Below are 12935 nucleotides of genomic sequence, written 5' to 3' on the forward strand. Positions count from 1 at the left end.
TTTAGCAGCAATCAAGTAAATAAAATGTAATAAGAATAACAATTACTTGCAGAAATTCAAAGTAAATAAAAATGTCTTCATAGCAGCTGAAGCTACCGCACAGATGATTCAACACACAACTTGTTTTTTTTTCTCTTACAAAAAAAACCAAAACAAATTTTTAACAAAAAAAAAAAAAATTCCTCTATTATAAAATAAAAAAAAAAAAAAAAAAAAAAAAAAAAAAAAAGATAGCGTTCATTCCAAATGCTTAACAATAGAGTGGACAGCCCATACATGTTCTTAGCACCTTTTTTTCCTGGCACCTTTAACTGGTTGAGTGATTACATTCATTTATTTTTCTTACCTTTTAGAAAAGATTGGAAGTCTGTACCCTTATCTTCATTGATTTTGCCTTCCAGAGAAGACAGCATCTTGCTCAAATCATTCACGGCAGCAGCAATGTTGTCAACTTTCTTCTGTAGAGAAGTCAATTTCATTTCCTGGCTGCTAATATTTTCATTCATTTTTTGTGCAAGTGCTTTGTCAGGGAGAAAAAAAAAATAAAAAAAAAAAAAAAAAAAAGTAGTGTTACAAAATTGTGGGGAGGAAAGAATATAATTGACTTCAAAGACGTTAGTCAAGAACGCAGTGAAAATTTTCTGAATTATCACCTTGAGCAAATCATCTCAATTTTTGTCGTGTATCATGTATTAATGAAACTCAGCAGCACAGCAGCAGCTAATTACTAAGGCATCTGTATCCATCATAAAGCATTTATGATTCTAGAATAAGCCTGGAATGGTTTGCATATTTTAATCAGCTTAAAGCCATTTTTCCAACACCTAGCACCCCACCAAGGTTTTCAGACTAAATGAGAGTTAACTTCCTCCTTTACTGTAATCACAAAAGTATTGATTTTCACTTATTTATAACATCACAACTTTACAAGGCTTCTATCTGAAGGAACGCATAATCTTTTCAGAGATGAGTTCAAAATAGAGATATAAAAATAGCTAATAGATAAATTACTTCAGAATAACCATTTGTCTTTAAAAAAAAAAAAAAAAAAAAAGACACCCAGCCTGTACAGTCAAGTTTATTTTAAGAGCTCCTACATTTTTCCAGATATCTGTAGTCTTTTCAGGTGCAAAAGAGCCTATCCGGCCGCTTCTAAGGCAGGTAGCAGTAAAGAAAGACTTGGTCTTGCAAACTGAGACTCTGTGTGGCTCCAATTATCCACTCGAGTTTAACAGCTGACAGAAACAAGACTTAGTCTGCCATTTTCAGAAGATGCTAATTATACACTATCATTCCTGTAAGGAAAGCTATGAATTTTTTTCATATCCTTCAACAAATCAAACATACTATGACTTAATAAATTGCTATGCAAGAGATTCTTTAACAATACATGTAAGTATTTAATAGCGTAAATTTACAGTATTGGTACTGATCATATGCTGCTTTTCATTAAGGGACCACTGTCTTTTCCCATGGCTGTAAACAGTCATAAATCAGCAATCACAGACACATGCTTAGAGTCAAAAGCTGAAGGCACCCGGGCCTAACAACTACAACAAGAAAAACCAAGTTACACATAGAAGAGCATTTTCTTCTTACTAGACTTCAGTTCTGGTATGTAAAAATACTTTAGGGAAAACATCGACAGTTCACTAAATGCACCAAGTCAGTACGCACGAACTGCGCCAACACCTACGCTCTCCTGTGGAGGCACATTGATTGTACAACTCCTAATAGGTATATCCTGGTGAGTAAGACTGTTTCAGGTTAGGATGCTAGCCTATCAAGCCATTTTCTTTCCCCTTGGTCTCTACTTAGACATAAAGCTGTGATTATACATTAACTAAGCAGTTGAGTCTGCCTTGTCCTCACCTTTCCTCAGCATCATCATGAAGATAAGCCATTGGCAGATCGTTTTCAAATACTTTTTCTTATAACACTACTCTCTGGCATGGGCAGACAAATAGGTCTGCACACTTCTGCTCCTGGTTGAATTGTCACTGAGAGAAAGGGAACTGAGATCTTCACTGGCTGGTCTACAGCCATCAAAACTGGTAATTGAACAATAATCTGCAGGGTGCACCAGTTTCTGCAGTTACATTTCTCGTGGTTCCTGCTGAAGAGAGTAGTCAAGCTGCACAAGTGAACCTGGAAATGTGGTTTATAAATGGCACAATGGCACTGCAGCAGCTGGAAACACAATCTGACTTTTAGTCCTGACAGCAGCTGATGGAGTGACAGACCAAGGCAGTCAGATATTCCTGGCCCCAGGTTTTATTTTCAGGATTGGCAACCAGACTAGATTCCAATTTCAAATTGATCTAATTTCATTTTAAAATCACTGAAAAGAAATTAACATGGAGATTTAATTTGAGATTTCAGTTTCAGAGTTAGTTCCTAGTTAGACTAGGATTACTACTAAAAGAAGTGGCCCTGCTTCATGCTTCGTTGATCAGGCTCATTTCTTCATGAGTCCTGGCTGCCTGACTAGACACCATCTTCCCCCTTCCAGCAGTAGGAAAGTTGGTTATTCACACAATATCACTGAAGTACAAGAATCTTTACCTTTTTAACTCCCATTTGAAACTACTACTCCTTATCTCCATGCTATGTTCAGCCTTCCCTTCTCCTGCCCATTCTTTGTAATTTTTCTCTTTCTTGTTACTTGAAGTGAAGCACATACATGGCCATAAACACATACAAACATTCTATCTCCTTAAAGCCATGTGGCAGTCCTCATTCTGACACACTGCTCACAGAGCATGCATGACTATCCCAAAATCAGTGCAGTATACTGGCAATTGGAGCACGCTGACCTGACATATCTTATCCGGTTCCCCTAAATGTTTTAGGATAAAGGCCAATCACACGACTGATGAAAACAGTGTACATCACTACATTTTCTCCTACAATTCAGTGCTGGTTTACACAAATAGACTTCGTTTTTCTGCTAGTTCATTTAGCTTCGTAATGCAGCAGTTTAAATACTGTAATTGAGCAAATTTTCAAAATGCTCTTAGCTTAGTCATGCTAAGTTGCAAGTAACTTCACATCTTTTTATTAAGTCAATCACCATTCTCTGGTAATGTTAGGAAGAGGAAAGTGTTTAAAGATGAAATCAGTTGTAACAGCTGACCTGGCCCACTAGGCTCCTGTGTAGCTCCTGGTGTCCTCTCACTGAGAGTCCTGCTGCTTTCAGCCTGAGTGCTGTGCACAAGTGATTGATGTTCTTGAGCTAAGAGATGGACAAAAAGGAAAGGAAGCAAGTGAAACAGTGAACATCACTAAATCAGTATTTGGAATCAATTGCTTTCCCTCTGCGCCCTATACTAAGTTCACTAAACAGAAATAACTGCAGATTAGCCCTTATAACAGAGTGCAGGACTACATCTAGACAAATATAGTGAACAGTTCTATAAATGGCTTCCTAATATTTATGAGAGTTGGTGTTAGTACTAAAAGGTCAAAACTAGAATGAACAGCACATGGAAGTATACAGAGCTAAAAATTCTGGGGGAAAACTTGATGTCAATGTAAAGCAAACGCAAAGACAATACAAAAGAAGTCACCAATAATTGATGGTGTTTTTTTTTCAGATTACACAACTCTTCAAATCTTAGATGTTACTCAATAAATATGATGGCATTGCAGTACCTGAAAAATGAAAACCACTACAAGATGTAATCTAATTCCAGACTCTTAATAAATATAATCTGAGATATGTGACAGGTACGTACATTGAAGTTCAGGAAGGTTGAGAGTTTGTTAATATTTTCTCTGGTCACGGCAGACAAGATATTCTGCTCTTATTTTACATCTCAATTCAAAGATCCAAGAGCACTTGTTAAAAAGTTGGATTTATGTTATTTTCTCAGCATTACCATTGGGGAAACTTAGGTCTAGAAAAGTGAACTGTCTTCCCCCCAGAAACATGAGCAACAACTGATGGACTTAAGAAATAAAATGAGATTTCCATTTTCATTACTTATATCTCTAGCCATTAAGCTTAACAGTGTTACACCACCCCTTCCATTAAAGTGGAAAAAATAATGATATTTGTACGTAGTAATGTACATTGTAACCTTCCTAGTGTAAATTCATACCAATTTTTTTATGCTTCTTCAAAATATATTTTGAAGTGGCTGCTGTTCCAGTTGGAGCACATGTGAGGAATGTCACAGATATGATTTCCTGCTTTTATTATGATCGAAGCAGATGAAGTTGAGTATGGTGACATTATCCTCCAGTTCAAATATTAAAACCTAGCCTGGCCATAATGTGAGTTACCAAGGAAACAGAATTAAATGCTGAATCAAAAAATTCTCCATGTCCCATCAGCCTCCTAGCAGTGTGCTCAAGGATCAATAGATTATTACACTGAAGGATAAGGAGCTTGAGGTTTTAAATTAAGGGAGAAAGAAACAATTAGAACAGAGATTCATCAAGGAAAATTATAATATGACTGAAAATTTCATTAAATCTACTGAAATTGTCTGAGAAAAAGTATAAAATCTTCAGCTACAATTTCAATAGCTTCTGTTATCTTTCTGTGGCATGGTTATCGACAGGAGTCAACTGCTTGAATTTTACCCAATTCATTACACGAGTTATCAGTTGCTGACATGATGATATCATCTATGACAAGGGAGTCAATTACTTGACAGTGATAAAGACCAGCTGATCCATGTTCTTTTATTCTTTCATTTACTGGTGCTTCTGTTGCTCTAAATATATTCACCACCACCACTTCTGAAATAGACACAGACTTTTTTTCTACATTATCCATCTTATCTTCTATCTTACCCATTAAGTCAAGTGCCTCATTCACAGCTATACTGTGCAGAATACCCAAGCCCTTACAGTTATTTTATTTGCTTTAAGAGCATCAAGGCTATGTATTTATCACTGCGTGCTTGTTTACTAACGCTTTGAACTGTTCAGATAACCTAATCCCTGTAAAACCCAGAACATACATATAACACCGGTGGAGAAAACCAGTAAAGGAGCAAACCTCCACACTTCTAACCACACCACGGACTGTAACCAGCAATTCACACACATGCACACAACCGAACAACACGATGCAGAGAGAATACCTCATACCAGTTATGAAATTGCATCACTGTCTATAAAATGTGTTGGTCAGACAGCCTTAGATTCAGGAATATCATTTGCTAAGCTCATAACAGCCACTGGCAATATAGCTCACATCATTCTTCTCCAGTGGCTCAGACGTTTTCCAAAGGAACCACACTGACGGAAACCTTTCATGTTCATTGTTCCCATAGCCGAGATCCCCATCCCACATGCCAAAAAGCAGAAGATGAGACAGAAGCACCAGACTAAAACACCAACACACGTATCCTTAAGTTTGAAATAACCATTAAATAACTTGAAACGGGATATGCTATGCTCAGTTAAAGCTAAAATGAGAAAATACAAAACCAAAAATAGACTTCCTTATCTACCCTATAGGTGTAATTTACAATGAGAAAGCAACATTAATAAAAAATTTAAAAAACCCACTAAAAAAAAAAAAAAAAAAAAAAAGCAGCATTTCAGAAGGCTGAGTGACAAGTAGCCTCCAGGATCTCCCGGTTCCTCCAGGAGCTTCAGCATGTTCAGCAGTCCCCAGTATAAGCTAAAGCACATAGGAATCTAACACCACACTCCTAACATTGAATGTATCAGCCTAGATGTATAATTCATTGTCACATGCATTTTTAAACACGGCATGCAAAATGATTTCAGGGAATATTAAAAATATTAAAATTGGATCTTTTCCTCTCAATATATTTTTGATTAGTCAGAAGTGACTTAAGGGGAACCCCTCTGGGGAGTTATGTAGCTTCTCCATATTCCCTCTCCAGGCACTCCTGTGCCTGAAGATGAATTGCTACCTTTTGTGTCTTCAGCTCACCCCATGCTGAGGACAGCACTTGCTCGTGTGCAGAACGTTTTACAGCCACCTGCTGGAGAAATGACATCACTACCAAGCAAGAGAATTTAGCTCTAACAATGGCTACACTATTGTCAGCCATTTCAAAAACAAGCTCTCTGCTCTAAGCCACAGCTAGGTTCGGGGGAAATGAATTATTGCACATCACCTCACCCCACAGCAAAGCTGATACATTACACAGTGTTCATAAACCCTATGTCCATGAATGAACTGGAATTTCTGTCACACCCCAAAACATTTCTGCACACGTGCCCTTTTCTCCAGCTTACAGATGAAAAGTTGTCTCCAGCTTGAGGATAAAAAGTTGAAATAAAGCCGTGCTTAGTAATAACACACCACAAACTGTGCAACTCATATTTGACAAGGCCTTCCTTTTTGGCACTCTTGTTTGTTGGTTTGTCCACACTGTGCTGTTCCACAAGACTTAAAGGAATAATGTCCTGTTTTTTATTTATTAAAAAAGTAGTTCTTGTAAAAGTACGTTGTCCATGGTAGAAAAGGATATGTGCCTTGTTCACTTCAGTAATGTGTTCTTGCCAAATGAGAGGAGGAAACTAATATTAACACCTTTCCAGCAGCTCTTCTGTATCACTCACTACTCCATTACCTGCAGGGTACCAGTACCCAGTCAGTCACACAGCAACTACCAAGTAGAGTTTGCCAAAGTCTGGGAATAGGTATCACATGGAGACAAGTTTTTCCCCTCCCTAGACTGTCAGACAGATCATTATGCCCCCTCAGCAGAGAAATCCTTCATTAGATGGTCATGACGTTAAACAGATCGAGTGCAGAGAGACCAAGGGGAGGTTCCAAGAATTCTGAGGAGTCACTGTCTGATTTTTATAATGTCTCTCTCTCTGCTGCTGTAGAAACAGAGTGCACCAAGACAAAGCTATCGGGCTCACAATTGTTCAAGTTCGTTAGCTGGTGCCCTTTCACGAGAACTGAGTAATACAGGCAGGGCCTGTGCTGGTGGTCTGCTCCTCATGTGAAGAAGCATTCCAGAAACAGGGAAAGGGAGCACTTCTGACACAATAGCTTTCTTCTGCATCCCTTTAAGCACTTCTAAAAGCATTAATTAATTAAATATCCCAGAGCCCTTGTGAGATAAGTGCATCTCAATTTTCTAGATGAGTAAGCTTGGATATGCAGATTATAAGCAGCTTCCCCAAGTTATTCAGCAACTCGTAAGAGCTTTGAAAATAGAACCCAGGAGATGTCGTTTCAAACCCACTCCTTTAACATTTGACAACATATTCCTTTATTCTCACTTGTACAGATGCCACTACTGTTTGAGTTAATAGCTTTTTTCCTGGACAGTGCTCCCATGTTGTTTTGATGTCTTTTCAATTTGATCAGCTGTACTCTGCCCCTTTAATAAGCATTTTTAAATCTATTTTTTCTAATGCTTGCATTATTTTATTTTTAACAGCAAGCTTATAAAACATCTTATCCGTGCTCACTGGACAGCCTTGCTGACGGGCTGTGTCCTGTGTCAATATCTGACTGCACACTCAGCTGCACAGAAGAGAGTTCTGTGCCTGTTGAGGTTCTGGCTCTTGCCGCACTGAAATTCCCTCCTGGATGTGAACAACAGTGATTTCTCTTCATTTCTCTACATTAATTTTTAATCACAGCCCCTTCTTTACCACTGCTGATTGAACTCCCTATCACATGTAATGGCCTTTCTTGTAATATTCATTCATTTAAAATATGTATGCTGATGCCATATCTTATTTTTCAAGGGCAGCTTTTTTAAAGGCTAGTAGCAAAGAAATAACTATTACACAGACATTAAACTACGCTATGTTAAAAGCATATTTGACCACCAGGGCAGGGCTAAAGTGTTCTGTTCCGCTAAAAAAAAAAAAAGCCAAAATTAAACATGTATTGCACAATATCAAGTAAAATTAACTTACCACTGAATCGAACAACAAATTTCCTCCTCAATGCAAAGGAAAACAAAGTTATCACTTTATTTTACTGAATGTGTCAAATATATTTTTAGAGACAAGCTAAAAGAAAAAAGGGTGACAGTGCTGCGAACAGATTTTATAGCAAATACTCAAGGGAGGACCTGGGTTTAAATATTCCAGCACTGCAGAACTCAATAATCGAAAGGTCGAAAGTAGAGAAGCCCTGAAATCAACCTCATATTTGAGCAAAATGGAATTAGGCGAAGACATTATGAGCTTTAGAGAGGAAGAAAGGAAATGGCGTTTTGCTTAAGCTGCTGTGGAAGCTCACATACACGGAAGAGTCAACACACCAAAGCATTTTAGCCTAGCATGCATTTTTCCTGGTTTTGAATTAAGAGAAGGAACCATATTGATTTTTAGCATAGCCATTTACTTACAAGTAAGATTGAACTGCTTTCTTTTGTTGAAGTTTATGGGTTTCAAATCAGTGCATCTCCCACCCACCTTTTGGTAGGCAATTTTGCCCAATGTATCCAGGACAGCACTTCCACTCCAGCGATGTTACTATTTTATGTTCAACTCTATAGGCTTGGTGTGTTGTTGTCCGGGACCTGTAAAACAAAACTACTTTAAACCTGTTTTATGTAATGGTACAGGAGATGTAGGATCCACCTACACCTACGTTATGGTTTTTTTTTTTTTTTTCCATGTTTCCTCTCATTAACTGCTTGAAACTAAAAATGAAGCCTAGCTACGAGCTGGTGTTTAACAGCAATTGGAGTGTTAGTACTGCAACCTCCAAATAACCCAAATAGACAAAACTTTCCTTTAACACCTGTTTAGCGTTGTCAGGTTTTTTTCCTTGAATGTATCACCCAGGAATTAAATATTATTAACTGTTATTACAATTAATAACTACTAAGCTGGACAGAGCGATTCTAATATACAATTATGGAATCACATTTCCTTTGAAATCAATAACAAAAAACATTTCTAATGAATTTATGCTAAACCAGACCATATTAAGTACATACTGGAAGCCTCTTGTTTCTGATTCAACTCATATCCTGGGTAGTATCAAGAGAAAAGTGACTAGCAGGTCAAGGGAAGCGATTCTGCCCACCTGCTCTTCTGAGACCTCATATGGAGTACTGTGTCCAGCAGGATGGGCATAGAGCTGTTGGAGCGGGTCCAAAGGAGGGCCACAAAAATGGCCAGAGGGCTGCAGAAACTCCCCTACAGCAATAGGCTGAGAGACCTGGGGCTCTTCAACTTCAAGAAGAGAAAGTTCTGGAGCTCCTTATAGCAGCCTTCCAGTACTTGAATAGGGCCTAGGAAAGCTAGAGATGGACTGAGGGGAAATATCTTCAAATTGGAAGAGGGTAGATTTAGACTAGAAATCAGGAAGAACTTCTTTACTGTGAGGGTGGTGAGACACTGGCACAGGTTGCCCAGCGAGTTTGTGGATGCCTTCTTCCTGTAAGCATTCAAGGCCAGGTTGGATGGGGCTGTGAGCAACCTGGTCTACAAGACGTGTCCCTACCTATAGCACAGGTGGGAACTAGATGGCCCTACAGGTCCCTTCCAACCCTAACTACTCTTTTGAAATACTTGTAGAATCATGAAGATTATAGACGTATAAATCTGATAAAACATTAAAATTTCCAGTCTGTAAGTTGAAGCAAGCAGGGTATAGCTACGCAATCATGATACCTCAGTTCTTACAGTTAAAGTAGGTAACCGCACAATCAGTAGCAATTTTGCGTTCTAACACAGTCTGCATGCCCCTCACTTCTTTACTTCATCACTTCTAATATCTTTCTGAAATTAAGTCATTTTAGAATGAATACACATCAAAAGAGCATACTGAAGAAATGTGCTAATGTACGTCTATTTGCTTCTCTTAAATATAATGTTCAAGTAAAGAAGAATTTCAGATAGTTCTGCTGGTTGCTAAACACTACCATTAAAACACTTTAGAGCTCAGAAAAAGCAAAGAATCCTTCCAGACACATAATCCCTGTCAAAATCACTTCAGAAAGGGGGAGAATTTGAAAAATGTCAGACCAAATAAATACACTCCCAAACAATTTAAAATATATATATATATATATACATATCCTTGTTTTACACAGGAGTTAATCTTGTCAGCCTTTCATAAGGAATGCAATACCATATATTAAAACGTGTAGCAGAATTGCGTGTTTTTGAACTGCTTTGCCTCTGAGAAAAGAACTTTCCGGTAGTAAGAACTCACTAAAGATCAAGGTGAACTGAAATCAAGCTTGGTCCTCTCAATTACTTCACCGTGTATGTGTTCTTACTTTGCAATGAAACTGCCTTGTTCTATATTAGCATAACCAGTTCCTTAAAGTACCCATAAAAACGAAGTGTCCATGAAAGGACACTTTCAGGAAGAGATACTGCAGAAATAGCTTTCCACGTAGACAAGCCCCAGAAGTATATATAGCAAACTAAATTACACGAGCAGCCCAAGGAAATCATTAAAATGAAAGAAATAAGTAAAAATTAGAGTTATTGCAAATCTATCAGATTGAATAAGAAAAAAAGCTGCCAACACTGCAACCACAGGGCTTACCCCACAATTTTGATATATAATTAATTATGTTTTAGTCTCTCCTCATCCTAAGGATATTTCTGTTTCAGGATTCACCGCAAAGTTTAAGCAAGCTCTGCCCTACCATCTAGAGGACAATTCTCAGAAGAAACTGACTGGTGTGAAGCTTCCAAAATTTTACAAGGGAGGAACATGTTATAATCTTCGTTTTGCTAGTTCTTTTTCAAGCTGCCATTCTCCAGGCCCATGTATTAAAACCCGATTTCAGTTACTACTAAAATCTAAAGTTTGGAGAATACAGTCACTGAAACCACAAACGACAATCTGAATATGTTCAGAGTTATTACTTACAAATTGTATCCAGGCCAATAACTTTTCTAGCTTTGCTGCCTGGCCAACATAGTTGTGACAGAAATAAGAACCCAGAAGAGATAATAACAAAAATATTTATGCTATTAGGAGAAAGCTTTTTGTCCCAGCAACACAACGCACAAGCTTGGAAAACTGCACAAAAAGGATTTTCTTTCTCACATGAGCTTTAAAGACCTGCAATTTCTCTTAAAGTAATTCAGAAGAAACATGGATTTGAGAATAGAGGATGCCAGAGTCAGGGTATGCCAAGCATGTGTAGTGAAACTGAAGGACAGTTCCAACCACAGGTTTTTTTATACTCGCTAAGAGATCTGCAAACATACTAATTTGCTCCCTCAATATGTTATTTTGCTTGTCTGTTTTCTGAAGTTATGGTTATATTCATTAGACAGCTGGTGACAATTAGAGTATTCATTCCTCCTAGTTCTACACACCTCTGAGCACAGGATCCAATAAGCCAAGTGCAAGGCTTTGCCCGGCCAGATGAGAAGGTTTCCAGGTTGTCCACTACAACTGTTGGTAAGAGCCTCGAATGGATATAAGCACACCAGTTTCTGTAAGAGATAGAAAGCAGACAATTGAAATACAAATAACATTCTGCACAATATAATGAGATACGATACTTCACAGGAATATCAGTTAGAGATAGGATTAAGTTACGTAAACCTAACTTCCCTCAGACTACCAGTACAGTTTTGGGCAAGTTACTTACTCCTTCTGCTTCATCTGTCCATTAACAAAGAAAACAAGCAGTTATTTCTAAACCTCTACATTTATTTAGATATACCCATTTTTTTTTCTTTGTAAATGTTTATGTAGTACCAAATACAAAGAAGTCTATCTCACCAGCAGTAATCATAGATCTTAAAATACTCCTGCATTTCAGATCATAGAAACTCTCTCCAGAAATCAAAGGATTGTTTAACACAGCTTTTAATCTCCAACAGGTTTCATCTTAAGATGAGATAGCTTAGTCTTCCTTCCTTCCCCTGGAAATAAGTTGAGCACACATAAATAGTGTTTTTCAGTGCACTTTGAGGTCCAAGCCATACACAATCATAATATGCCATAGTCCTGCTCCTGGCTATGCCACTGGCTTTTTCCTCCCCTACTCTCCCTGGAAAGAAGTCCTATATGAAATAATCCAAGTGTTAACTGCAGAGCAGGAAGTGGGAGAAAGTGAATGTAAGGCTACATTCCTTTAAAAGTAGTACCAGGTGGTTAGAAGAAACTGTTTACATCCAAATTGAAAAACAGGTACGTTGGTAGAAGATACAAAAGGAAAACAAATTTAATTGAAATTATCATTTGCATGATGGCTCAGGATGAATTTGTACAGTGAAATCACGTCTGAAATCTAACAGCACTCTTTGAATCAGAAGTACGTAGACAAATTTCAGAGGCTTTCACCAAGGTCACTCAGCAACTGCTAAGCTGAAAAAAAAGGATGTCACATATTGAGAACACATGTCCTGTTACAGATTTTTATAAGGCATTCAAACAGAAAAGCAAAAGACTAGATAATATTTCTTGAGAAATCTAACAACACAAACTCCCATGAATACGTAGTAGACATCACATGCATCAAGGAGTTGACTGCTGGTTAGAGAGATGAGAGTTAAAAGTACACAAAAATGCGTAGCTCCAGAAATAATTGCATAGTTCCAGAAACCTGAAGTTTTCTATAAGAATATAATTAGGTAATCAAGCTGAAGTTGATTATGAAGAACAGCATGAATCTCATCATATTTAATTTCCAAATAGTTAAGTGCCAAAAAGATCTCTTGGAATACATGGTCAGCCATAAATAAATACAAGCTCCAGTTGCCAGGGCCTCAAGTTGTGCCCAGGAAGGGTTAGGTGGGATACCAGGAAAAACTTCTTTACAGAAAGAGCAGTTAAGCACTGAAATAGGCTCCCCAGGGAAGTGGTTGAGCCAACTTCCTGAATGCATTTAAAAGCCATTTGGATGCTGTGCTCAGAGACAAGATTTAGCAGAGGGTTGTTAGAGTTAGGGTAGCGTGGTTAGGTTGCGGTTGGACTCAATAGTCTTTATCTTTTTAAACATCTTTCCCAACTCAGAGCAATTCAATGATTCTATGAACCT

The 12935-nt window shown here is 37.9% G+C and overlaps 1 protein-coding gene across 1 annotated transcript in view; it reads right to left on the reverse strand.

Moving 5' to 3' along the window:
* The window catches only part of MMRN1 (multimerin 1), a 50185-nt gene that overhangs the window by 15761 nt on the left and 21489 nt on the right, over positions 1–12935 (reverse strand). The window contains exons 2-5 of the mRNA XM_042812160.1: positions 11263–11382; positions 8383–8489; positions 3137–3235; positions 347–520 (exon numbers count right to left, since the gene is read on the reverse strand). Of these exons, the coding sequence (XP_042668094.1) occupies positions 347–520; positions 3137–3235; positions 8383–8489; positions 11263–11382 (500 nt within the window). The remainder of the gene's footprint in view (positions 1–346; positions 521–3136; positions 3236–8382; positions 8490–11262; positions 11383–12935) is intronic.

The sequence above is a fragment of the Centrocercus urophasianus genome, unplaced genomic scaffold, assembly GCF_019232065.1.
Source record: "Centrocercus urophasianus isolate 14NV4802_14NV808 unplaced genomic scaffold, USGS_Curo_1.0 seq_13, whole genome shotgun sequence".
Lineage (NCBI taxonomy): Eukaryota > Metazoa > Chordata > Aves > Galliformes > Phasianidae > Centrocercus > Centrocercus urophasianus.